The sequence below is a fragment of the Oncorhynchus keta genome, chromosome 23 (genome assembly GCF_023373465.1).
Source record: "Oncorhynchus keta strain PuntledgeMale-10-30-2019 chromosome 23, Oket_V2, whole genome shotgun sequence".
In the NCBI taxonomy this organism is placed as follows: Eukaryota; Metazoa; Chordata; class Actinopteri; order Salmoniformes; family Salmonidae; genus Oncorhynchus; species Oncorhynchus keta.
In genome coordinates this window covers 41,360,132-41,385,232 of record NC_068443.1, presented here as the reverse complement: position 1 = coordinate 41,385,232, position 25,101 = coordinate 41,360,132, and the positions used below count along the sequence as shown (strand labels likewise).

Below are 25,101 nucleotides of genomic sequence, written 5' to 3'. Positions count from 1 at the left end.
CTACATTGTCTTAGAATTTAATTTAATTTAGAATTTAATTTAATTTAGAAGCTTTTCTACGCAACATTGACAAATGAGGGCCCAGATACTTTAGTATACATTCTAAAACGTAAATTCCATATTTATGTGCTGGTATATTTGTGGAGAGGTTGCATGCAGTGCAGGGGCCATCGCTGCTAATACTGTACGCTACACCCATAAACCATTACTAAGAGGGCAATTTTCTATGTATACTGTAGCTAGTAGCCTAGGGTTAGGGTAGCACTTACTTAACCTGGATGGCTATTTTAAAGCATTGCTTGTGTATATGCAATTTGGTCTGGAGTGGCACGCGATCCTAGTGTTTACAATGAAATGAGAGCTGTCTATAATGAATAATAGATATCATGTCCTGTGTGCTTTACCTCACCTTGTAACACAAAACAGCAGAAGAAGAACATTGGCTATACCTGCAGTGGCATATGCAGAGCTCAGGCTTTAGGCAGTGATCTACAGTCTCCAATATTATTGGTCAACCTGCTGCCAATGACTGGAAACAAACTGAATTTTCCTTCAGGCATTTGAAGTAATGACGCTCGTCTGGGATATTTACTAATGGGATTATAGTGGTTCATGGAGGACGAAAGACTCTGGGGGATATGCTGATAAGGCCTATCGGGTTTTTACCAGCTGTCGAGGATGCTGTTGTACCTACCTACCTGTGGGGGCAACTACCTGTGGGGCAAATGAGAGTTTCGAAGCGACCAAATGCAACTTTATTCCGAAAATACAGTGGAGCACATTCCAATGTTTACCAAGGGGAAATAGGCTTGATTGGAGTCATCATCCTCTTGTTTGCTTAATCTAATTTGATAAATTTGTCCCTGAACGATATGAGGAGGCAAACGTTGATGTGCGATAGCCAGAGAAGTCATTTTATGTGATGGATTATCGTCAGAAGAAGAATTGTACTTTTTTCACTATTGGATTGATATTTCTGTTAAGTGGCATTGAGTACGGTGAGTTGGTTTCGGCTGCCTAAATGTACACATATTTCGACAATGAAACGAAAAATGTCTGACTGACTGTCATATGATTTGTATGTTTTTGTCATGTTCAAATCTAAAACATGCATAATAAAAACACTAAAATATTGCTTTTTCAAATGGGCTTGTATGGTAAATGAGACATGTCTAATGCATCTCTCTCTCTCTCTCTCTCTCTCTCTCTCTCTCTCTCTCTCTTAGCTGTCATCCTCCCTACAATATGGAGGTATCTCCAGATTTTGGAGGCACCTCCATACTTCCTGGGTCTGGGCTTGTCTGCGTTCAGTCTGAGTGGGCTGCTGACGGGCCCACTGTTCGGCCTCTGGTCCGACCGGACCCGAACTACAAAGACCATCATCCTATACTCCAACGTTTTTGAGATTGTTGGTAAGCTTCACAGCTTCAAATTGTTTCCAGGCTCAGGAACCAGCTGTTGCAAGGCACATGAAGTCGGCATCCCAAGTGGCACCCTATTTCCCTACATAGTGCACTACTTTGACCAGTAGTGCACGTAGTGCACCATATAGGGAATACTGGCCATTTGGGATGCAAACAAAGAATCACATGATTTATTTAACTGAAACAGGAATGATTGACTTGAGTCATAAAGAAAAACAGATTCCATTCAACCCTCCAAGCTAGCCTGCTGATGTGATGTTGCAGGGGGAGTGAGGAAATGGCAGTCCTTAGAAATGGAAATGTTACAGTAATATGGGCAGACTTGCTTCCAGATTTTGTGGTGTTTATGAAAAAATCTATCCAACCTCCTACAGCAGCAAAGTTGTGATAAAGTAAATATGAATGTGCAAAACCTTACACTCATGGCAACATCAGTAGGCAATTCATTCCTAAAACCAACTAAAAGAGTCCTAAGTGCAAGCCACAGATGATAAAACTAATGGTGAAATGACATATTTTATCCCCTAGGTAGCTTCATGTATTTTATGGGATACTCAAAATGGCTGCTGTTGTGCAGTCGACTTGTAGCAGGTGAGACAAATACAAATTCTGGAGTGTTTGTGGTTTTCTGTTGAGGTGCTGTAGGTCTATACCCACTCATTTAAACGCTAAGTGAATTATTTACAATTGTCTGTGTGTGTTTGTGTGTGTGAGAAAGTGATAGAGAAAGAGATGAATGGCATCCCAATGTTACGGTCCTGATATTATACAGCCTTTGATTTGGTTACACAATCTAGACCTATTTAATACACGTGTTGATGCCTTCCAGGTATTGGTGCAGGAGCAGGCTCCTCCATCTTTGGCTTCCTCACACGGAGCACCCGGCCAGAGGAACGCGCTGGTGTTTTCGCTGCCATCATGGCATGTCGCCAAGCTGGCCTCCTGATTGGTCAGTCATTTTTTTCCTAATATGCCATCATGATCTTATTAGTACTATGGCGCACCGCTGTTTGGACCAGATGTGAATCTCAGTCAAAGTACCTTCCTGTACTACACTAAGCCGTGGGAAGGGTGCTGATTCAGAAAAATGGGGAATAAAAAAAAAATAATAATAATACAAAAAAATGACAAGTATGCACTGTGCCTTTTAATAGTCCTTTATTAGCAGATATATCTGTCTGCAGCGCCAGTGCAGGCAGAAAGATTTGTCCAGCCCATAGCCACAGGAAGTCGTTTGAGGTTGGGGGTGCTGTACTACCAACTGAGCCACATCATCACAACCACTTGATGATTAATGTATTGTGCATTGCTTTTCTTCACGGTGCTGGAAAGTCTGTAGGTACAAACCTGGATGGCCAGTCTACAGTAATGTACGTTTACATTAAGTAATTTGTAACGATGGAAAATGCAAACTGCACAAAAAGTGGTTGTGGTTCCATGTTATTTGATCAAGGAAAATGTTTAATTTGATGTGGATGTTTTGTGTCTTTGCCCATAACTTTGCACCTTTCGATGTAAATGTTCCATTAGAATGACAATTGCAGAGAAAGGGACAGGGCAACAACTCTTACTATTGATGTATTTTATATAACTAGGAAAGTCAGCTAAGAACAAATTCTTATTTACAATGACGGTCTACCCAGGCCAAACCCTAACCCGGACGACACTGGGTCAATTATGCACCACCCTATGGGACTCCCAATCACAGCCAGTTGGGATACAGCCTGGAATTGAACCAGGGTCTGTAATGGCCTCTGGCGCTGAGATGCAGTGCTGCGCCACTCAGGAGCGGTCTAAACTATTACAACTACCTGTTCTGCCAAAGCTGAGATGCTGAATTTATTTGGTCTTCCCTATACTACAGAAGTCTATATCGGTCCGCTAATATTAGTAAAGGCCCAGTGAACTGCTTTTGTAAAAAATAAATGTTTTCCAAAAATATATACAGTACCAGTCAAAAGTTTGGACACTCCTACTCATTCTTTTTTAAAACTATTTTCTACATTGTAGAATAATAGTGAAGACATCAAACTATGAAATAACACATGGAATCATGTCGTAACCAAAAAAGTGTTAAACAAATCAAATATATGATATATTCTTCAAAGTAGCCACCCTTTGCCTTGATGACAGCTTTGCATACTCGTGGCATTCTCTCAACCAGCTTCACCTGGAATGCTTTTCCAACAGTCTTGAAGGAGTTCCCACATATGCTGAGCACTTGTTGGCTGCTTTTCCTTCACTCTGCGGTCCAACTCCTCCCAAACCATCACAATTGGGTTGAGGTCGGGTGATTGTGGAGGCCAGGTCATCTGATGCAGCACTCCATCACTCCCATTGGTCAAATAGCCCTTACACAGCCTGGAGGTGTGTTGGGTCATTGTCCTGTTGAAAAACAAATGATTGTCCCACTAAGCACAAACCAGATGGTATGGCGTAGCGCTGCAGAATCCTGTGGAAGCCATGCTGGTTAAGTGTGGCTTGAATTCTAAATAAATCACGACAGTGTCACCAGAAAAGCACCCCCACACCATAACACCTCCTCCTCTATGCTTCATGGTGGGAACCACACAAGCAGAGATCATCCGTCTACCTACTCTGCGTCTCACAAAGACACAGTGGTTGTAACCAAAAAATCTCAAATTTGGACTCATCAAACCAAAGGACAAATTTCCACTGGTCTAATGTCCATCGCTCGTGTTTCTTGGCACAAGTAAGTCTCTTCCTCTTATTGATGTCCTTTAGTAGTGGTTTCTTTGCAGAAATTCTACCATGAAGGCCTGATTCACACAGTCTCCTCTGAACAGTTGATGTTGAGATGTGTCTGTTACTTGAATTCTGTGAAGCATTTATTTGGGCTGCAATTTCTAGAGGCTGGTAACTCTAATGAACTTATCCTCTGCAGCAGAGGTAACTTTTTTCCTGTGGAGGTCCTCATGAGAGACAGTTTCATCATAGCACTTGATGTCTTAAAAGTAATGATAGACTGTCGTTTCTCTTTGCTTATTTGAGCTGTTCTTTCCATAATATGGACTTGGTCTTTTACTAAATAGGGATATCTTCTATATACCACTCCTCCCTTGTCACACCACAACTGATTGGCTCAAACGCATTAAGGAAAGAAATTCCACAAATGAACTTTTAACAAGGCACACCTTTTAATTGAAATGCATTCCAGGTGACTGCCAAGAGTATGCAAAGCTGTACATGATTCCATATGTGTTATTTCATAGTTTTGATGTCTTTCCTATTATTCGGCAATGTAGAAATAAAGTAAAAAATAAAGAAAAACCCTTGAATGAGAAGGTGTGTCCAAACTTGACTGGTACTGTATATATTTCTTATTATTATCATTATGTATTTTCTAGGGGGTGCTTGAGCACCCTCAGGACCACTACTGCCTATGGCTATGTTTGGCTCTATATACTCTCAGTTTTGGAAATGCTAATTCGCATCAAAGTAGACATCATGCAAAACTACAATACCCTGCCAGCTCCTGCACGTCAAATCTAGCTGACACCATTGCTAACAGGTACTGTGTCAATTTAAAACTTGCACAAAACAGTTCACAGAATTGTTAATTTAAAGAATTTTTGCCAATTTATTCATTACTACATTCAGCTAACATTCTTCCCATTGCCTCGATTCAGCAGTCTTGTTCAGATCGTCATGGCATTTGCAGTTCTTTATGATAGCCATATTAGCAACTAATTAGCATTTTATTTTGTGGGGGTAAATACAGGCGACTATATTGATTAAAGTAATCTTGTCCTAGAGAGATTTACACGGTTATCAAAACGTCACGCCAGAGTAAGCCTACATGAAATACACCCCTTATTTTAAGTGCTACTAAAATCCCCTATGGGAAAAGTGAATAGTGGAAAAACAATTGGAACCATTTCCCTGTTTGACCATTAGGTTTTATGGGTATTATGACTCATACTGTGGTACTCTATGTTAATTTGTTTTGTTCAAACAAAGCATAGGCACACAAGCAAACTAAAATAACATGTTGTGAAAGGAAGAATACTTTGGAACATTTAAAAACAGGCTAATGCCACGTTCACATGCTAGTCAAAACTAGGAAACTGACATTTCCAACTTGCGGAATGTGAGTAACTACAACCAGTTAGCTAGTCGTAAATGTCAGTTTCCTAGTTCCGATCAGCATGTGAACGCGGCATTTGTAAGATAGATGATTGTCCCAACTACTTCTATAGACAGCCATATATGGATGGTAGCATGTATTCACTAACTAGGAACCAAACGAAACCAAACAGGAGAAACTGATGCAAACAAAAGCAGACGGAACAAAACGGAGGGTGTCCAATGGAAACTCTAATGCAACTAAACTATACACTCTTGGTTATCAGTCTGTTTGTGCCATCATGCCAGTCCTTGACGCTCCTTGTCATGCCGGCAATGCCAATTCATTGACAAGACAAACAGATCTGAGACCAGGCTATCAATGGATCTCTTATGTTAAGCAGACATTTACATTCAAATGGCCGTATGCTTGTTTATGTTTAAGAAACTAACGTAGCCAAAGCACAGATGCACTCATTTGTATAAGGCTACATAACACAATGTTACTACATGTATGTTTTCTATTGTTGAGTTCCAAACAGCTCGATGATTAGAATTCACAACACAGTATTTGCTCATGAAAAAAATAACAAAAAACAGCGGTCAATATAATTTGTTTTACATTTTTTGCAGACTTTGGAGAGAATTCATTTTCCCAATTTAAGAATATACTGTAAAACAGAGTGCATTATTATCATCAAATGTTTGTCCCTTGCACAAAAAAAAAATCAAGTGGCCCCTAATCCCCATGATTCCCCCTTCAGTTCACTGATTAGGTATGGCTCCTGTTCCATAAGGATATCTAAGAACACATCTTTGCCTTTGGACCCAGATGCTTTCAGAGGGACATCTATGAGCTCCCTCATCCTGTTCTGTTTGGTTTTTTCAGCCCTCACGTCACTGTAGGCATTTGAGTTGATGACTCCCCTCTCCAGGAGCCTATCCAAGATGGGTGCCACCTGGCTCACTCTGTCGATCAGGGCCGTCCGGTGATGGTCCACAAAGTGTTTGTCTGAGGTAGAGATAGGACATGGTTTAGGAATATTAAAGGTGATGGACTGCAAAGCATACATAATGTATTTGATAGGGGCCTATATCTCTACACTTCTCCTTTAATGGTGCGTGTTTGTGTGTGCGTGTAGGGTGCGCAAATTGGAGGATAGGCGTGATGATGCACTTTTTGTAATTCAGACAGCATTAAATATGAGGAGTGAAAATGCTGTTAAAGATTTAGAAGAGGGCAGCAGTTTCACTGACCAATTTAATTAAGAAATTGAAAAGGAAGGACTTTTGTGATTGTTCATCAAGGTAGAAAACTTTACAAGTTGAATTTGTCCCTACATACACCATTACCAATTACAGTAAAACATACATTTTAATAACGTATTTGAAACATTAGGCTATATAACACCCGCTTTAGTGCTTACCTTTGATCATGTTATTTGGTCCAAGCGCATTTCCCTTAGCAGCACCCGACATTACCCAAGATTCTTGAGCTGTAAAATAAGCTTCATGAGACACCACCAATTGAATACAAATATGAACAAATAGAATGTGCTCATAAGTTAAAGTAGTACGGTCAAGTTCCTTAGTTTTACATACAGACATTTTAATGCAATTTAAATACACGTGTATTATTTATTTAATACAGTTTTCTTCTAGAATACTTTTGGGTTAACTGAAGTGTTTTTTAAACCCTTCAAAGATACGAAATGACATTTTTTTAAATATATATTAAAATGTCCAATGGACGTGCCTCCTACTATGTTTGATTTACCTTTCTTGAAATCCGTCAGTTCCTTTGCGCCGTCATGGCAGTCAATTGCCCTCAATACCTCTATAGCCACATCCAAAGCCCCGTCTTCAGTGAAAGTACGGGTCAGAAGGTCTGCCAAGTCTATTGGGTCCAATTTTTCAACATTGCCCCTACGAATTTTTGGCTCCTGCTTGCGTTCAGAGTTTATGTCTGAACCACTTCAGTTTAGTCATTCCCAAATCATTAAGGACACCAATTAATGTATCGCCAACGGTTTTCGGCATTTTTTATGCCAAAACGGCAATTTACACTTGGTTTGGTGAGATTAAGATACGTGTATTCTATTATATTTTGCCTATTTTCTCTTCTCTGACTGTCTTCTCTTGATCGCACCGTATCACGTCATAGGCCAAGGGGAGGTCCATCAACACACTCCATCATAAACAGAATAACCTAATTCCCATTACATTTGACAAAAAGTGTTTTAATTTAATTTTGAATTTATTTAAACAATTAATTATTAGTATATATTTTACTGTTCTTTTTTTATATAGGCAAATATAACTTTTAAAATATATATTTTTAAATGTACTGTTTTTATTTACAAACGTCATTTGACAGACAACATTGTGCCACGTTCGTTGTAATGAGGAGACCAAGACGCAGCGTGATATGCATACATTCTTCTTTTAATGAAGAAAGAACACTGAACAAAATAACACCACGAACGTGACGCTATACAAAAACGAGTGCTGACACATAGACGAAACCAAAAGGGAAAATGGCAACCTAAATAGGATCCCCAATCAGAGACAACGATAAACAGCTGCCTCTAATTGGGAACCAATTCAGGCCACCATAGACATACATATACCTAGACTTACAAAAACCCCTAGATATACAAAAACCTTAGACAAGAAAAAACATTCCCACCCTCCCTCGTCACACCCTGACCTAACCAAAATAATAAGGAAAACAGAGATAACTAAGGTCAGGGCGTGACACATTGTCCCCTACAATCCTGTAAGTCACACATTATATTGAACAGAACAAGCATGGTCACTCTTTGCTTTATTTTATCAGCAATACAATAGGTAGATAAGTATTTGTATAAAAATTGACAGATCCAAATGTTGTTCAAAAGCATGGGTGGTAAATCATACACTAAAACCAAATGGAACGATACTCGGCTACTGTATCACTTGGTAATAAAAGTGTAACGTAAATTAGCCAAATGTTGTCAAACGTTGCAGATAGAAATGCCATGAATACATCCGACGTGATTCGTGTTCTACATTCCCAGCAACGAATCAGCGGGCTGTTCAGGAGTGTGAAACATTACAGACCGCTCAGATGGGAATATATTATTGTCTATCATGTAGAATATGGAATCTGTTCAACTCTATGCTACATTTCTATTTTCAGCATTCCATATCTGAACGTTTCACTTCAACTGAATTTAACCCAGTATAACCACCTGTTATACTGTAGGCCTTAAGAGCGCATCCTGTTTAGTCTTAATACCGTCATTTACTTAGGCCCAACATTCCCTCTAAACTGCAACGTTCCCTCTAAACTGTGCGCGGGCGCATAGTAGCCTGGAGAGTGCCATGCAGTAGCCCAGACAGTGGCGGAACTAGAGTTTTATACATGGGGTGGCCAAGGCTACTTCAGGGGGTCCATAGACCATGACAGAAAATGAGTGTGTAACCCTAACCTGGCATCTAAGGAGGATGAATGAATCTGATAATTGCTGATTAGAGGTAGAAGTGATAATTCACTTAACCCGGAGTTCTTCATTGTGGTAGATAGTGTGGTCCAAAAGGGTTTGTTCACTAGAATTCTTTAACATACTATGAATAGTCAGTGCCGCTCTCTTTCACATACTCACACACAGGAGAGACTTGGGTTACTCTGTTTTCATGAATATATAATCAGGGTCTATAAGTGTTGAAGACCCAAAATATTTTCAGAATATAAAGCTCCAGCACCAAAGAGATAAGATAGCATTTGTGTGTTACATAAATTGCAGTTTATTTACAAAAAAAACACACTGCAATTTGACATAACAGGTATCAAGAAAAATTGCCCATCAATATCACAAACATACAGTATCATATTTATGCTCATATATATTATTTTAACTAATAGCAAAGAAACGTTTTGGAATTGGCCTAATCAAGTCCAAATTAAATCTGTGCGACATGATACCCTTTGGATTTATCATTTTAGAATCTCAGTGTACTAGTTAGTACAGAGTGCAGGTTTTAGTCATGACCAGAGGGACCGTCTAAGTGCCAAATTATCCTAGGTAGATTTAAAACAGGATAATTCTGCGGTTCTGGTGAGAACTGGCAAAATGTTTCACAAACTCATCCATCCATGCCCTCCTTGACTCAACACTGAGAATTCCGAGGTGACTTAACCTATCATTAACCATTGTTGTCCTAAGGTGGGCTTCAATCAGTTTTAAAGCTGAGAAGCTTCTCTCGCAAGAAGCTTCTCTCGCACTGCTGACTGGTGTAACAGAAATCTTACAAAGTCGAAATAGATCATGGAAGACCTCTTTATAAGGTTTTAGAAACACAACAAAGTCAAGGAGAGTAGACAGTCTGTCCCTTTCACTTTTCTCTCTCCTGTCAAGAAGCCGCTTGGTTTGATGAACCTCATGTTTGAGGTCCTCTAAATCTGACTCAAAGGTCTGAGCAAAGACAAACAGAGGCTCATCATTCAAGAATGTTGTACTCTTTGGGTTGAGAGACTGGACCCCTTGCATTATCTTGCAATTCTTCTTTGAAAACGTCTCTGTAGCTCAGACTGTCAACCACCTGTTAAAAGATAACTTTCACCATCACTTTGGTCACTATTTTTCTGTCCTACAGTGCTCATCATCAATGAGTCGTTAAATCTTAAGCTTGTTTAAGGCTGTCTTTTACACACAGTTTGTACACTTATTTTTGCATGCTCTGCAATCTCTTCAACCTCCTTCCATAGTTCTCCAAAATAACCCTCACTTCTGTAATCCTGTAAGGTGTCTAAGGGCACCTACTCAGGCCACAGCCCTTGCTAGGTCAAGAGAGCTCGGTTGGAGCTTATCAAAAAGACATTTGGCATCACCAAGCACTTTTTAAAAGGTAACCAAAAGCCCTATGAAATGTAAATCTATCTGAGAAAGAAGGCCCCTTGCCTCCACTGATCTATCACCACTATTTTCAAGTATGATATCCTGTAGCACTCTAAGAACTGATGGAAGCCTGTCCCTCAAGAGTCCAGAACATGTCTTCCAAGGCAATCAATTATAATTTTTGTGAGACCTGCTGCATCTAAGCTTTCAGCTGACTGAAAGTGTAACAATATTTTGTGGATGGCCCCGTTGTAATAGTACCTCACAACTAAAGACATTTGTTATTTTTTTTACTTTAAATCGTTGGTTTCATCTGCAATTACACTAAAAACTTCACTTTCTTTTACTTATCTTGTTATTTCACTTTGTACCATCTCAGCTCAGCCCTCAAGGACTTCCTTCTGGATTTGGTGGCTTGTGTACTTAGCGTTGCCACATGCATTCATCCTTTTCTCTACGAGAGGGTCATGCTTTGCTATTTCTTCTAAGATTGTCAAAAAAATTACCCTTGTCGTGAGAGTCACCAGACTCTCGATGACCTCTCTGCGCTATATTTTGAGTGGCAGGTTAATAAGAGCACATCTGCAATTGTTTTAATGTAAGTGCAGTTTTCCTCCACTTTCTTTTTCCTGTCCTCATTTATGACATCTAACATTGATGAGTTGCTGTCAATAGCCCTTTTTTCGGCTGATTCCAAGCAAACATAGCATTGATATGATGCTCTGCCTTCAAATGGAGCTTAAACCCAGAATCTTTAAACAGCGCCTTTTCCCCAGTTACAAAACCCTGACTGTGTGTGAAGGCAGATTCAGGTGTAATGGGCAGAGAATAAAAGCCTACTGGTGAAACAGTAAGTTTGAATCTTAACTTACAGAATATTCAAACTATGAATTGTCCTTATACCAGGAGCTGTTTGAAAGCCCTTTTCCTAGTATCATACTGAGTTCTGGTACAGGACCCTCTTCTCTGGATCTTGTAATGTCTGAAATACACGTTAAATAATGTGTCATATCTCTGTGTAAATGCATAATTAAGGGATTCACAAGATTAGATACTAACAGCTGATAACTAAAAATGTGTAGTTTAAAGTATAGGCCTGGCCTACCATTGGGTCCTGTTGGAGCAGAAGATATTATTGCTCCCTTTCTTTTCATGTGTAATTGACCCTATGCAACAATAAGGACAGTCTATGGTTACATCTAAGCATCCAATGACCCACGTTTTAGTCCAATCTCAATCCTAATTACTTAATTACAAATCCTAATTCTCATAACTGTACCTTCAAATCAACTACCAGCCTAAGTTACTAGTTAGATCATGTCTAGCCCTACTGTGCGGTAAGTAACTTAGCTAGCTATAATTTCTTACACCTTTACGATAGCAAACCGGCTTTTCTGCAAAGTGTGGTAATCTTTTGAGTAACGTTAACAGGTTGATAATAACAATTGTTCGTTTTGAGTTCAAGTACGAAAATCTAACTGAGTTAATCGATTTCAAATCGCTGAATTTTAACTTGGCCGAACCTTTGACAGCTGTAGCCTACTAGTCACCCCACATTAGCTAAACATTCACATACTGTAACTTACGACACTGCACTGTATATGCGTGTATTACTAGCACAGATGTAAACATAATGTTAGGCTAAATTGGGACCGATCTCTCTTATCTGATTAAATGTCTGTTAATGGAGCCAAAGGTCTACCGTTAACTTACACAGCGACTCAACTTTCGTAAAAGTTGTTCGGGAAACCTAAACCTGATTTCAAATATGATGCTTTCGTCAATCGCGAAAGGAGCTCGTGGAGCTGTGGAAATACGCTCTCTTCTTCTTATTATTATTATTATTATTCTGTATCTCGCAACCAACGTTAACATTCTCTCTTCTTTGTCCTCGATTTGAAAAATGCGCCTCCGAATGTCAAAATAAATGCTTCTTTCAACAAGAGGTGAAATGAGAAATCAAATCAGCATCAAACTGCCAGTAGCGAATTCCATTTTGGGGTGTCCAATCAGATGTCAGGGGTGTCCAGTGCCACCTCGTACACCCCATCTGGCTCCGCCCCTAAACCCAGAGACTGCCGCAACAGTTCCCACTGGATTGCCGCGCACAGCCCAGAAGAATTACCAGCCAACAGAGAAAGAATTTCAGTCAACTTTCTAGTTTTCCCTGTTAGTTAACACTATCAAAGTTTGCCTCTACTGTGACAATCGTGATCAAATCAACGCAATATTACCCACTTTCAATGCTACATACCGAAACAAAAATAACTATGCAAGAGATTTATTTTGTAGTCAGAACGCATCGGAGTAGGATTCTATTCAGCAGTGGGAAAAGTACTCAATTGTCATGCTTGTGTAAAAGTAAAGATACCTTAATAGAAAATGACTCAAGAAAAAGTGAAAGTCACCTAGTAAAATCTTACTTGAATAAAAGTAAAAAAGTATTTAGTTTTAAATATACTTAAGTATCAAAGTAAATGTAATTCCTAAAATATACTTAAGTATCAAAAGTAAAAGTACAAATAAATATAAATCACTTCAAATTCCTTATATTAAGCAAACCAGACAGCACGATTTTCTTGTTTTTTGAATTTACGAATAGCCAGGGGCACTCTCCAACACTCAGACATAATTGACAAAGAAAGCATTTGTGATTAATGAGTCCGCCAGATCAGATGCAGTCGGGATGACCGGGGATTTTCTCTTTAAGTGTGTGAATTAGACAATTTTCCTGTCCTGCTAAGCATTCAAAATGTAACGAGTACTTTTGGGTGTCAGAGAAAATGTGTGGAGTAAAAAGTGCATTCTTTTCTTCAGGAATGTAGTACTTTAAAGTATTTTTACTTAACTTTACACCATTGATTCTATTGTGCACGACTCAGCCCATACTCTACACAGACCATTGCCATATATGGATTTCTAACATTTACTTTGAACTGGACTGGGTTTATAGCTGTGGTATTGAGTAGATGCACTTATTTGGAGATCAAAGCAAGAGCTGCATGTTGCCGCCTGTGCACATTTTGTTCATATCCTTTGCTAGTAATTGAGTTATTAGCCCAGTTATAGATAATTTGTAGTCAGCAATGGGTGAGTAGATCTCTAGTCATCTTTGAAAAGGTAAAGAGCTTTTTTGTCTTAAAGGGGCAGTGTTATATTTTGAGACATGCCTTAATAAACTAAGTAGCCAATAGGCAGAGGGTAACTTAATTTGTCTGATTCTGTGTAATAATGGTATGGGAATATTAATGAATTTTATTTTGTTTAGTGGGTTCTTGCATGAAACAATACAACAATTTCAGTCACCTTCTTGTCTGAAGGACAAGTCGGTAAACAGGTTAATGTCAAGCCTGCATGTTTTTTCAAAAGTCTCATGGAATTTAGGCCTACGTCGAACACCACACATTGGCTGCTGCTGTAGGCTGAATGAAAGAACAGCTATTTCCATGTTAAAATGTTATGGGATTTTGTTTTTTAGGGTAGGTCACTCTGGTAGGTCTACATTATGATCAAATAGCCACAGTAGCCTACTTGGCCACTGTTAAAACTGTAACTTAAAGCGGGTACAGCCTCAGTTTTCACAGTAAAAGCACGCTGGAAGTTTCACAGAATTTTCACAACTTCAACTTTGAACTCAGCAGATCTGAAATTTGCTCAGTGCACCAAAAAATTTGAGGGAACATTACTTAGGCCTATATTTCAATACTTATATTGGTTACTGTATCAATCAATCATTTTTTTTGATGTCATCACACTGCATAGCATTTTAGTTTTAAAATAAAATATCTAAGCTACCATTGTATAACTCCCGTAAACTATAAATAGACCTAAATCATTCCATTTCGGAAATTGCATTCACGAATGAATGCAACTGGTTTTAGTCTTTGCTGTAATAAAGGCTTTTTTTTAAAGCGTTACAATAATTATAATTGATTTAGTGTTGTTATCGTTGTTCCAATGCATAGCTGCAGGAAGTAGTTTAGGGGTGGGGGTGCTGCGATTTGGGAGAATGCAGTTTTTATTTTATTTTTTTAAATGTATTTTTTGCCAACACTGAAGATGTCTATATTGGTCTGCTAATACAGGACTAGTAAAGGCCCAGTGCACAAGTTTTGTGGGGGAAAAAAATGTAACTAAATGTATTTGAGTGTTTACCAGCATTTTTTATTTGAGTCTGTTAATTATCTGTACAAAACAGTTAATCTGATAATACTTGTGGAAAATAAACACTTGCTTGATATATGCTTTCCAGTTTTTTGAAATACGTTGCAAATGCAATGTATTTCTCTATGTTGAAAACTTTAATGGTCGATTCATTCCTTTTCCATTTTAGTAGACACTCTTATCCAGAGCAAACTTACGGTTGTGAGTGCATACATTTTCATACTGGTCCCCCTTGGGAATCGAACCCACAACTCTAGCATTGCAAGCACCATGCACTACTAACTGAGCTGCATCATCACAAACCACTTGATTTCTCAATGTACTCAATTACTGAATTGTGAACGTCTAGGTAAAAACCTAAATGACCAGCCTATGTACAATACAGTCATGTATATTTACATTAAGTGGTTTGTAAAACTGCACAAAATGTGGTTGTTTTCTATGTTATTTGATCAAGAAAACTATTTAATTTGATGTGGGTGTTTTCTGTCTTTGCCCATAACTTTGCATCTTTTGATGTAAATGTTTGAGGACAGGGTTTTGTTCTTTCTGCATGACATTAGAATGACATTGAAGAGAAAGAGAGAGGACAATTCCAACTATTGAATCCTGCGAGATACTGTTCTTATTTATACAACTACCTTTTTTGCAAAAATGGAGATGCTGAAAATACTGCTAATACTAGGCCCAGTGCACTACTGTTGTGAAAAAATATATTTTATTATTATTATTTCAAAAATATATTCTGATTTTTCAGGGGGGGGGGGGTTTCAGCACCCCTACTTCCCACGGCTATGGTCCAGAACGCCCCCCCAAACTGCTCCGACAACAAAAAACATGTGTCTTATCTTAAGTTTAGGCAGTGCCTCCCTGTTTGTTTTTGTCTGTTTCCGTCCGTTTGATGCCTAATGAATACGACCCTCCATTTTGCAGGGCCAGCATTCAATTTGTTCCTGAGACTGTGCGACTTCCAGCTGGGGCCATTTGTGGTGAACAACTACACCTCTCCCGGGGTAAACACCCAGCATCCAGACAATCTATCCTCTCCGGTTCTCCCACTACAGCTCTATGCTTCATGAATACTAAACCACAAACATCCGTTTAGCTCCCATGCATGTACCTTCAATCTCCTGTTCAGAGTTAGTACATTAACACTAGGATTTTATTGACCTTGCTTACTTACAGGGCATTCGGAAAGTATAAATAAATAAGGTGTTATTATTATTTAAAAACCTCTTTTGACGTTGTCGTTATTAGGTATTGTGTGTAGATTGATGAGGACAAGAATACGGCTGGTAACGTAACAAAATGTGGACAACGTCAAAGGGTCTGAAAACTTTCCGAATGCACTGTATTTATAAATACTTAATGAAAACAATAGAAACATTTGAAAACATTATAAAACATTTCTTAAACACTGCACCCTCAACACACACACATTAAAATGCTGGCATAAAAATATTTTACTCTACCATCTCAACCATCTTGCACCCCTACACCCTCTCCTCCCCTCCTCCCCCCTCTTCCAGATCTTCATGTGTCTGATGTGGATCCTGCTCCAGTTTGTAGTGCTGGCCCTGTACTGGGACATACCACCTATCAGCTCCGAAGAGGGGGGCATCGCTGTGGGAGAGATCGAAGAGGAGGAGCCGCTGGTAAGGGCAGAGGAGACACTGGAGACCTACGGCACTGTCTGGGACGACCAGATAGAGACAACCCTTTCCTCAGAGATACACCATTTCCAGGACCCTTCACAGTGCCCTCCCTCGCCGCCTTCCTCTACCTCTTCCTCGTCCCATCCTTCGACTATCTCAAACCCCCTCACAATTTTCAGTGCTAGTCAAGGTGAGTGGAGAGATAGGAAACAGCTCTACAGAATCAGACTATTATTTCAGGGATACTATGTCCTAATGTGTTGAAAAAGTTTTCATCATGTGTTGGTCAATGTTGTGTGGGGTGTTATTGTAAGTAATTGATTAAACATGCTGTGATGAAACAATTTCCCAAGTTGGGATTAATAAAGTAATACTCTATTCTCTCTCTACTCTTTAGACGTGTATATTGGTAGTTTCTCACCATCTTGTCTGTTGAGTTGTATTGATTCAGTCTCTCAAGTATCTTTCATGTGCCAGCTTGTGTGTGTGTGTGTGTGTGTGTGTGTGTCAGATCACTCGTATTGAGTCTCTCTCTGTGTGTGTAGATTGTTGGAAGGAGAAGGTGGTATGCGTGTTGGACTTCCTCTTTAATTGACTCTATGTCTGTGTTGAGTTTTGTGGGCGAAAGGGAGACTAAATTCTAAATGCTGCAAACATTCTTTATCATTGATGTTTGCCTGTCTGTAGCCCATTCTGTAGTGGGTTTGAGGGCGATGGAAGAAGAGTTGTGAATGTAAAGCGTATCGACTTTGTACGTGGTAAATAATCTCATTCATTAGTTTGTTAGTTTCCAAGATGGCGTAGCAGTCAGACGTGTGTTTGTCTTGTCCCGCGTAAATAGTCGGTTTCTTCAATTTTAGTATATATTTTAATCTCACTTTCCGTCTACGAACTGAATATACTTTCCTGCAACCCGCCTCACCCAATGTGGTACAAATCTGCTATTTTTACACTTTATAACTAGAACCACCATCAGAAGCTAGCCAGCTAACTCGCTACTGGCTAGTAGTCAGTTAGCCACTGCTAGTGGACTTCACCGTTAGCTCAGACACCAGCCAGCTTTAGCTCGGTCAATACCTGCCAGTCTGCACAGCGCGATATCAACCCAGAGTATATTGGACAGCTTTTCTCTACCACATCACTGGATTCCTGCCGCAAGCTCTGGACCATTACACCGGATCATCGCAGCTAGCTAGCTGCAACCGAGTGGCTATTGCTGGCTAACGCCTCTGTCCCAAAGCAAGCACCAGCTAGCCTCGAGCTAGACCCATCTCCCGGCTAGCCGTAGAGGTATACCAGCTAATTCTTGGGCTACAATACCTCTTTGCCAATTGGCCTGGACCCTTCATTGCCGACACGGAGCCACGCCGATCCGTCACAACTGGTCTGCCGACGTAATTGTCCAATGTGATTTCAACAGGATTTTCTGTTGCAATGTTGCTGAAGACCCATCTGCTTGCCCCGGCCTGCTAGCTTTCTGAACGCCATGTCTCCTGCTCGCCTAGCGTAGCAGCGACTACCGAACAGCTCCCTGACTCACCGATTGCTGCTTATTGGACCCTATGATCACTCGGGTACACATGCCTCTCCCTAATGTCAATATGTTTTGTCTACTGCTGTTTCAGTTAGTTATTATTGTTTTATGTTGAGTGAGACCCCAGTCCCGCTCAACATGCCTTAGACAGCTCTTTTGTCGCACCCCCCACACATGTGGAGACCTCACCTGGCTTAACTGGTGCCTCCAGAGACACAACCTCTCTCATCGTCACTCAATGCCTAGGTTTACCTCCACTGTACTCACATCCTACCATACCCTTGCATGCACATTATGCCCTGAATCTATTCTACCACACCCAGAAATCTGCTTCTTTTATTCTCTGTTCCCAACGCACTAGATGACCAGATCTTATAGCCTTTAGCCGTAGCCTTATCCTACTCCTCCTCTATTCCTCTGGTGATGTAGAGGTTCACCCAGGCCCTGTAGCCCCCAGCACTACACCTATTCCCCAGGCGCTCTCATTTGTTGACTTCTGTAACCGTAAAAGTCTTGGTTTCATGCATGTCAGAAGCCTCCTCCCTAAGTTTGTTTTATTCACTCTCCTGCCTTTCTAAAGTCTTCGAAAGCCAAGTTAACAAACAGATCGTTGACCATTTCAAATCCCACGCAATTTCAAATCCCGCTATGCAATCTGGTTTCCGAGCTGGTCGTGGGTGCACCTCAGCCACGCTCAAGGTCCTAAATGATTTCATAACCGCCATCGATAAAAGATAGTACTGTGCAGCTGTCTTCATCAACCTGGCCAAGGCTTTGGACTCGACGCATTCTGCCTCGCCTGGTTCACCAACTACTTCTCTGATAGAGTTCAGTGTGTCTAATCGGAGGGCCTGTTGTCCAGACCTCTAGCAGGCTCTATGGGGGTGCCACAGGGTTCAATTCTCGGGCCGACTCTCTTCTCTGTATATATCAATGATATCGCTGCTAATGACTGGAACGAACTATTATCTCCCTCTCTAACTTTAAAAGCATCAGCTGTCAGAGCAGCTTATCTGATCCATCTCTACGCAGACGACACCATTCTGTATACATCTGGCCCTTCTTTGGACACTGTGTTAACAAACCTCCAAACAAGCTTCAATGCCATACAACACTCCTTCCCATGGTCTCCAACTGCTTTTAAATACTAGTAAAACTAAATGCATGCTCTTCAACCGATTGCTTCCCGCACCTGCCCGCCCGACTAGCATCACTGCTCTGGATGGTTCTGACTTAGAATATGTGGACAACTACAAATACCTAGGTGTCTGGTTAGACTGTAAACTCTCCTTCCAGACTCACATTAAGCATCTCCAATCCAAAATTAAATCTAGAATTGGCTTCCTATTTCGCAACAAAACCTCCTTCACTCATGCTACCAAGCATATCCTCGTAAAACTGACTATCCTACCTGTCCTTGACTTCGGAGATGTCATTTACAAAATAACCTCCAACACTCTACTCAGCAAATTGGATGTAGTCTATCATAGTGCCATCCGTTTTGTCACCAAAGCCCCATCCATATACTACTCCCCACTGCGACTTGTATGTTCTCGTTGGCTGGTACTCACTACATATTCGTCACCAAACCCACTGGCTCCAGGTCATCTATAAGTCTTGGCTAGGTAAAGCCTCGCCTTATCTCAACTCACCATAGCGACACCCACCCGTAGCACGCACTCCAGCAGGTATATTTCACTGGTCATCCCCAAAGCCAACACCTCCTTTGGCCGGCTTTCCTTCCAGTTCTCTGCTGCTAATGACTGGAACGAATTGCAAAAATCACTAAAGCTGGAGACTATTATCTCCCTCTCTAACTTTACAAGCATCAGCTGTCAGAGCAGCTTACCGATCACTGTACCTGTACACAACCCATCTGTAAATAGCACACCCAACATACCTCATCCCCATATTGTTATTTATAAATGTTTTGCTCTTTTGCAACCCATCATCTCTACTTGCACATCATCATCTGCACATCTATCACTCCAGTGTTAATGCTAAATTGTAATCATTTTGCCACTATGGCCTATTTATTGCCTTACCTCCCCAATCTTACTACATTTGCACACACTTTACATAGTCAATAACACAATAGAAAAATGTATGTTTGTTTATCCCATGTGTAACTCTGTATTGTTGTTTTTGTCGTACTGCTTTGCTTTATCTTGGCCAGGTTGCAGTTGTAAATGAGAACTTGTTCTCAACTGGCCTACCTGGTTAAATAAAGGTGAAAAAAAATGTACAAAAATGCAGGGGTTTTCCAGCTTCGTCAAGTTTTCAAGGAAGTTTGAAGTATGCCTGCATATGTGGTGAACATTTTTTATGGATTTTCTTACCTCTCTCTCTCTCTCTCTGTTTCTGTAGAGTTTCTGAGGGAGGAGGTGGTGGTGCTCCTCACTGCACAGTTCATCACCCTCTTCAACCAGACAGCACTGGAGGTAAGAGCTTCTGCGGCAACAGCCTAAACAAGGACGCCATCTTTTTTGTTGTTGCATCGTAACCACATCATATGCCTAACCCTAACCGTATTTCAAGACCTGAAAGCTCTATTTCATGTTCATACCTTTTCACAATATAATTTTGACGTTACACCTTGTTCATTGAGTGGGAACTGGGAACTCTTTCCCATAAAGAGGTAAACAAATACTGATGTAATATCCTGTTTTCCTCTCTCTCCCTATGGCGACTACCCTGACATAGTGATGTAATATCCTGTTTTCCTCTCTCTCCCTATAGCGACTACCCTGACATAGTAATGTCATTTCTTATGTCCCCCTTCCCCTTCCTCTCTAGACCATGGTGACACCTCTGACCCAGCGCTCTTTTGGCTTCGGAGAGCTTGCCAACAGCCTGATGTACAGCCTGTGTGGCGTTGAGGTGATCCTGGGCTTCTTCTTGGTGCGTGGGCTGAGTCGCCAGGTGGAAGACCGTGTGGTGCTGGCCGTGGGGCTGGTCATCTGCAGTGTTGCCTGCGTCTGGTGCCTCATCTTCCTGGCCAACCCCCAGGGTGAGTGGGTGGGAGTAGGGTGAACCTAATGGCTGATCTTGGGTCAGTTGAGCATTTTCCCCACTAAAAGTTAAGGTTAGGATTGGGGGAAGGGAAGCTGATCCTAGATCTGTACCCAGGGTTGGTGTGAGACTCCTGGGGTGGATAGGGCGGTGAGGTGACTATGAAGGTGTTAATGATAGATCTGTAAGTCTTATAAAACCCACCACTCGGACATGAAGACCACACATATAAGCAAGCAGACACACACAAACACGCACACACGCACACACATACACCTCTTTCCCTAGAGGGAGTTGTATAGTAGTAGAATTACAACCATTTCACCAACAATCAACCATCTGACTGAGGTTGTGTCTCTTCTTGTGTCCAGGCGGGTACTCCTGGGAGTTGGCAACGTTCATCATCGGAGTGTTCCTGCAGCTGCTCGGGCTTCCCTTCGTGGCCGTGTCCCAGGTGTCCCTCTTCTCCAAAGTCACTGCAGAGAAAACGCAAGGTGGGTGTCTGACTTACATCACCGCCGTTTGACTCATGGCATAGCAGTTTGATAGCGTATCACTCCAGTTGGGTCAGCGAATGTGATAATTGCATGTGTTGGTTCATTGAGCTGGACTCACCATAGGGCTGATTTATGATGATATTTAGAAATGTTATTTCGAGAAGGAATACAAATATTAATATTAAAGACTGATTTTAAATAAAATAATGAAATATTGTTGCTTTGGTTTTGTTTCATTATCTTCTGAAAATGAAATGTTCCAATAATGCACTTGTGTGATGGTTGAGTTCATCTTAGTCAATCAGGCTCTTTGACTCATGGCAATGCTGAGAATGATGAGGGGAATGATAATTAACTATCACTAAATGGCCATTTGTTTTACAGGAAGGGGAGGTCATTAATCACTCAAATGAATGGGATTGTCTTTGTGTTTGTGTGTGTGTTCCTGGTGGTGTCTAGGGTTCAGTCAAGGCGTGAGGCGCTCTGTTGGGGGGCTGGCTACTATCCTGGGGCCTCTCTGGGCTGGAGGACTGACCGGTAACTTGTACCTGATGCTTGGAGTGATGCTGGCTCTTCTCCTCATGATCACAGTGAGTAGTCACAGTGTCTGTGCCTACTCAATCCCATGAGAGAGTTAAAGAAGTTACGATCTATCAATCTATGAACTTCATTCGCGAGGATTTAGCACCTCACTACTTTTTCAAGTGGCGCATGTCAGCCACATTTGATGAGGCTTTTTTTGTGGCTAGCATGTACACTTTTACAATGTAACGCTGTTGATTGTTATTTCCAGGTGATGCTGATACTATCCTATGATCGCCTAGTCGAACCCAAAGTAGTGCAGCACGCCCAGAGCTCAGACAACGGAGAATAGACAAGAGTCATGTTCAGTAGGGAGAAAATGTTTTGAAATGGGGAGGCATGACCTGAACTTGTCCAATAAGAGCACAGCTTCTGGGTTTCCGTTGCAACGCATATTGCTACAGGTATGCACTACTGAACACGTCCCTGCTGTCAACTTGAATGACAACTGAAGCCCTAATAAAAGGTCAAAGGTGAGGTGATGTGACACATATAGTATGTCTCCCAACTACTATGAGAAGGTCAATGAATGCACATTACAATAAAGGTGGTGTGTGTCTAAACTCTGCAATGCAGAAGAGATCCAACCAATGACCTATAGGCTTATCCAACCCACTTTAAAGCTCTGTGGAGTCTATTTTACGTTCACACTTTATTTGGATAGTCCAGTCATACTATCAACAAAGTATCTGTTGATGAGCAACTTTTTAAATGTTTTTTATTTCACCTTTATTTAACCAGGTAGGCTAGTTGAGAACAAGTTCTCATTTGCAAATGTGACCTGGCCAAGATTAAGCAAAGCAGTTCGACACATACAACAACACAGAGTTACACATGGAATAAACAAACATACAATCAATAATACAGTAGAAAAATCTATATACAGCATGTGCATATGAGGTAGGATAAGAGAGGTAAGGCAATAAATACTGCTTGCTAAGGTTGTTGTTATAGGGTTAGGTTTAGAATAAGGGCTAAGGTTAGGGTTAGGGCTATGGTTAAGATTAGGGTTAGAAATAGGTTCAGGGTTAGTATATAGTTAGTTGAAACGTCTGTAGAGCATCTACAGATGGACTATTCAAATAAAGTTTTACCCATTTTCCTATCCCAACATGAATATTTGCACATTTGAGCAAACTTCTTTGAAATATTGTTGCTTGTAGTGTTTCTGTAGTAGATAGAATATTTAATATCTACCAAAAGACGTATACATAAATATATAACATGGTATTACGGATGTACACAAGGGGGCACCGTTGCTCTCTGTTTGAATATTTTGGAATTATGTAATTGATGTTGAATAAATCAAGTTTTCAAAACTGCTATTTATAGTGCACTTGTTGGTGGAGAACATTTGTGTTTCCATATCTGAACTATGTACCCATGCTAGCTTCCTTTAATCTTTCCTTTCCTTTCTTATAATAGATCCCGTTGTGCCAGGAGGAGTGCCTTTCACCTCTCGTTTTTACCTCTCTCATATCAGTGCTTATGTAGATAGCTATTCAAGATAGCCAAGGGTATAGGGAGGAAGGAAGAGAATGGAATAGCAAGTAGCATTAGTAATCAGGCAACCCAGATGTACCGTAGATCAGAATACATAACAAAAGACACTCATTTGTGTTGCCTATGTAGAGAGGAAGTGCATATTTCTATCTGCATTTTGGATGCTTTAACATGTGCTTTGTAAAGGACATTTGTAAACCTTTACAATGGTCAACAAACGAAATAATTTTACATATACATTGGTATTTACTCTAAAATGTTTAGTAATAAAAAAATAAAAAAACAAGCATCATCAATTAGGGGTGCTATTGCAGTGAAATACTGTTGGGGCGGCAGCGTAGCCTAGTGGTTAGAGCGTTGGACTAGTAACTGGAAGGTTGTGAGCTCAAACCCCCGAGCTGACAAGGTACAAATGTGTCATTCTGCCCCTGAACAGGCAGTTAACCCACTGTTCCCAGGCCGTCATTGAAAATAAGAATATGTTCTTAACTGACTTGCCTGTTTAAATAAAGGTTAAAAAAAATAAAAAAATACCTAATTTGTTTAAAGGGATACGTCAGGATTTTGGCAAGGAAGCCCTTTATCTACTTCCCCAGAGTCAGATGAACTTATGGATACCATTTTTATGTCTCCGAGTGCAGTGTGAAGGAAGTTGCTCACTAGCGTTAGCGCAATTGCTAACTAGCGTTAGCGCAATGACTTGACGTCTATGGTAACTGCGAGCAAGCTAGTAGATACTATAGACTTCCAGTCGTTGCGCTAATGCTAGTTAGCATTGGCTCACTGAACTACTTCTAACTTCCTTCATACTGGATGCAGATACGGTACATAAAAATGGTATGCATGAGTTCATCTGACTCTGGAGAAATAGAGTATTGCCAAAATCCCGAAATATCCCTTTAATCATTAGCTGTTCAAAATGTGCCACTAGGGAGCACTGTGTGCTCTGCAGAACGCTTGGAGCACCATCAAGGATCTGTAGATCCTGCTGTACACAAATGCCCATGTTCTCCCATTTCCACTGTGTTAGGCCATGCTATCAGATAAGGCTCGGTAACCTTTACAATGTTCTAATACTGCTAGCATGGCGCGTTTAGCATATGTCAGGAGAGGTATTCATGAAATGGGGAAACAAAGGCAAGCATTATACAACCATGTGTTTACTGTAGGCCTAGTACATCTATGCCCTGCTCAGGACATGCAATGTTTTTTTTTACCTTTGAATAAAGATAAACTCTTGGTTTTAGAAAAAGCTAGCCTTGTCAACAACATCATGTTTTGTAATTGTCACATCAATGCATTTACCATGGAACTTAGGCCTGTATTCGATCAATTGCACGTAGAGGAAAAACTGCAGGTTCCATCAGGATGTAATCACTGTAATCATCGATTGGAGGTGTAATTACCCGCATTAAAAACAAACACACCCAACAAGCTGTTCCACTCTCAGACATTATCATTGAACATGGATGCGAAACCATACCTGCCCTTAAAGGGATAGTTCACTGTTTCGAAGCTAAAACCAAAACATGAACTATCCCTTTAAAATGTATTATAAACATTATGAGTGAACCTGCAGCGTAGTTTCCTTTTTTTATTGATTTGGGGCCTTAGTTTTAAACACATAGATCCAGTTAATCCAGAAATAATTCAGGAACCCAGATGATATGGTACTATATTTAACTTTTGTAGCCCTTTCCTGTGGTCAAATGACCAAATCGCCCTCTAGTGGCCTGATGGGTGGAATGTTATTCATATTTTTCA

The 25,101-nt window shown here is 40.5% G+C and overlaps 1 protein-coding gene and 1 pseudogene across 1 annotated transcript; one reads left to right on the top strand and one right to left on the bottom strand.

The window, feature by feature from the left end:
• Positions 1-557: 557 nt before the first annotated feature.
• Positions 558-25,101, top strand: mfsd8l2 (major facilitator superfamily domain containing 8-like 2). The gene is made up of 11 exons (XM_035800475.2): positions 558-998; positions 1,227-1,412; positions 1,953-2,015; positions 2,254-2,373; positions 15,488-15,567; positions 16,084-16,399; positions 20,111-20,184; positions 20,540-20,753; positions 21,127-21,249; positions 21,712-21,842; positions 22,046-25,101. Exons 1-11 carry the CDS (start codon positions 923-925, stop codon positions 22,124-22,126), a joined length of 1,464 nt encoding a protein of 487 aa, XP_035656368.1. The 5' UTR covers positions 558-922; the 3' UTR covers positions 22,127-25,101.
• Positions 4,559-7,681, bottom strand: LOC118402340 (apoptosis-associated speck-like protein containing a CARD; annotated as a pseudogene).

Coding starts and splice junctions, on each gene's coding strand:
- mfsd8l2 (XM_035800475.2), top strand. CDS start 923: ATGGATTATCGTCAGAAGAAGAATTGTACTTTTTTCACTATTGGATTG. Junction 15,568..16,083: donor ACAACTACACCTCTCCCGGG/GTAAACACCCAG, acceptor CCCCTCTTCCAG/ATCTTCATGTGTCTGATGTG. Junction 20,754..21,126: donor CTTCCTGGCCAACCCCCAGG/GTGAGTGGGTGG, acceptor TCTTGTGTCCAG/GCGGGTACTCCTGGGAGTTG.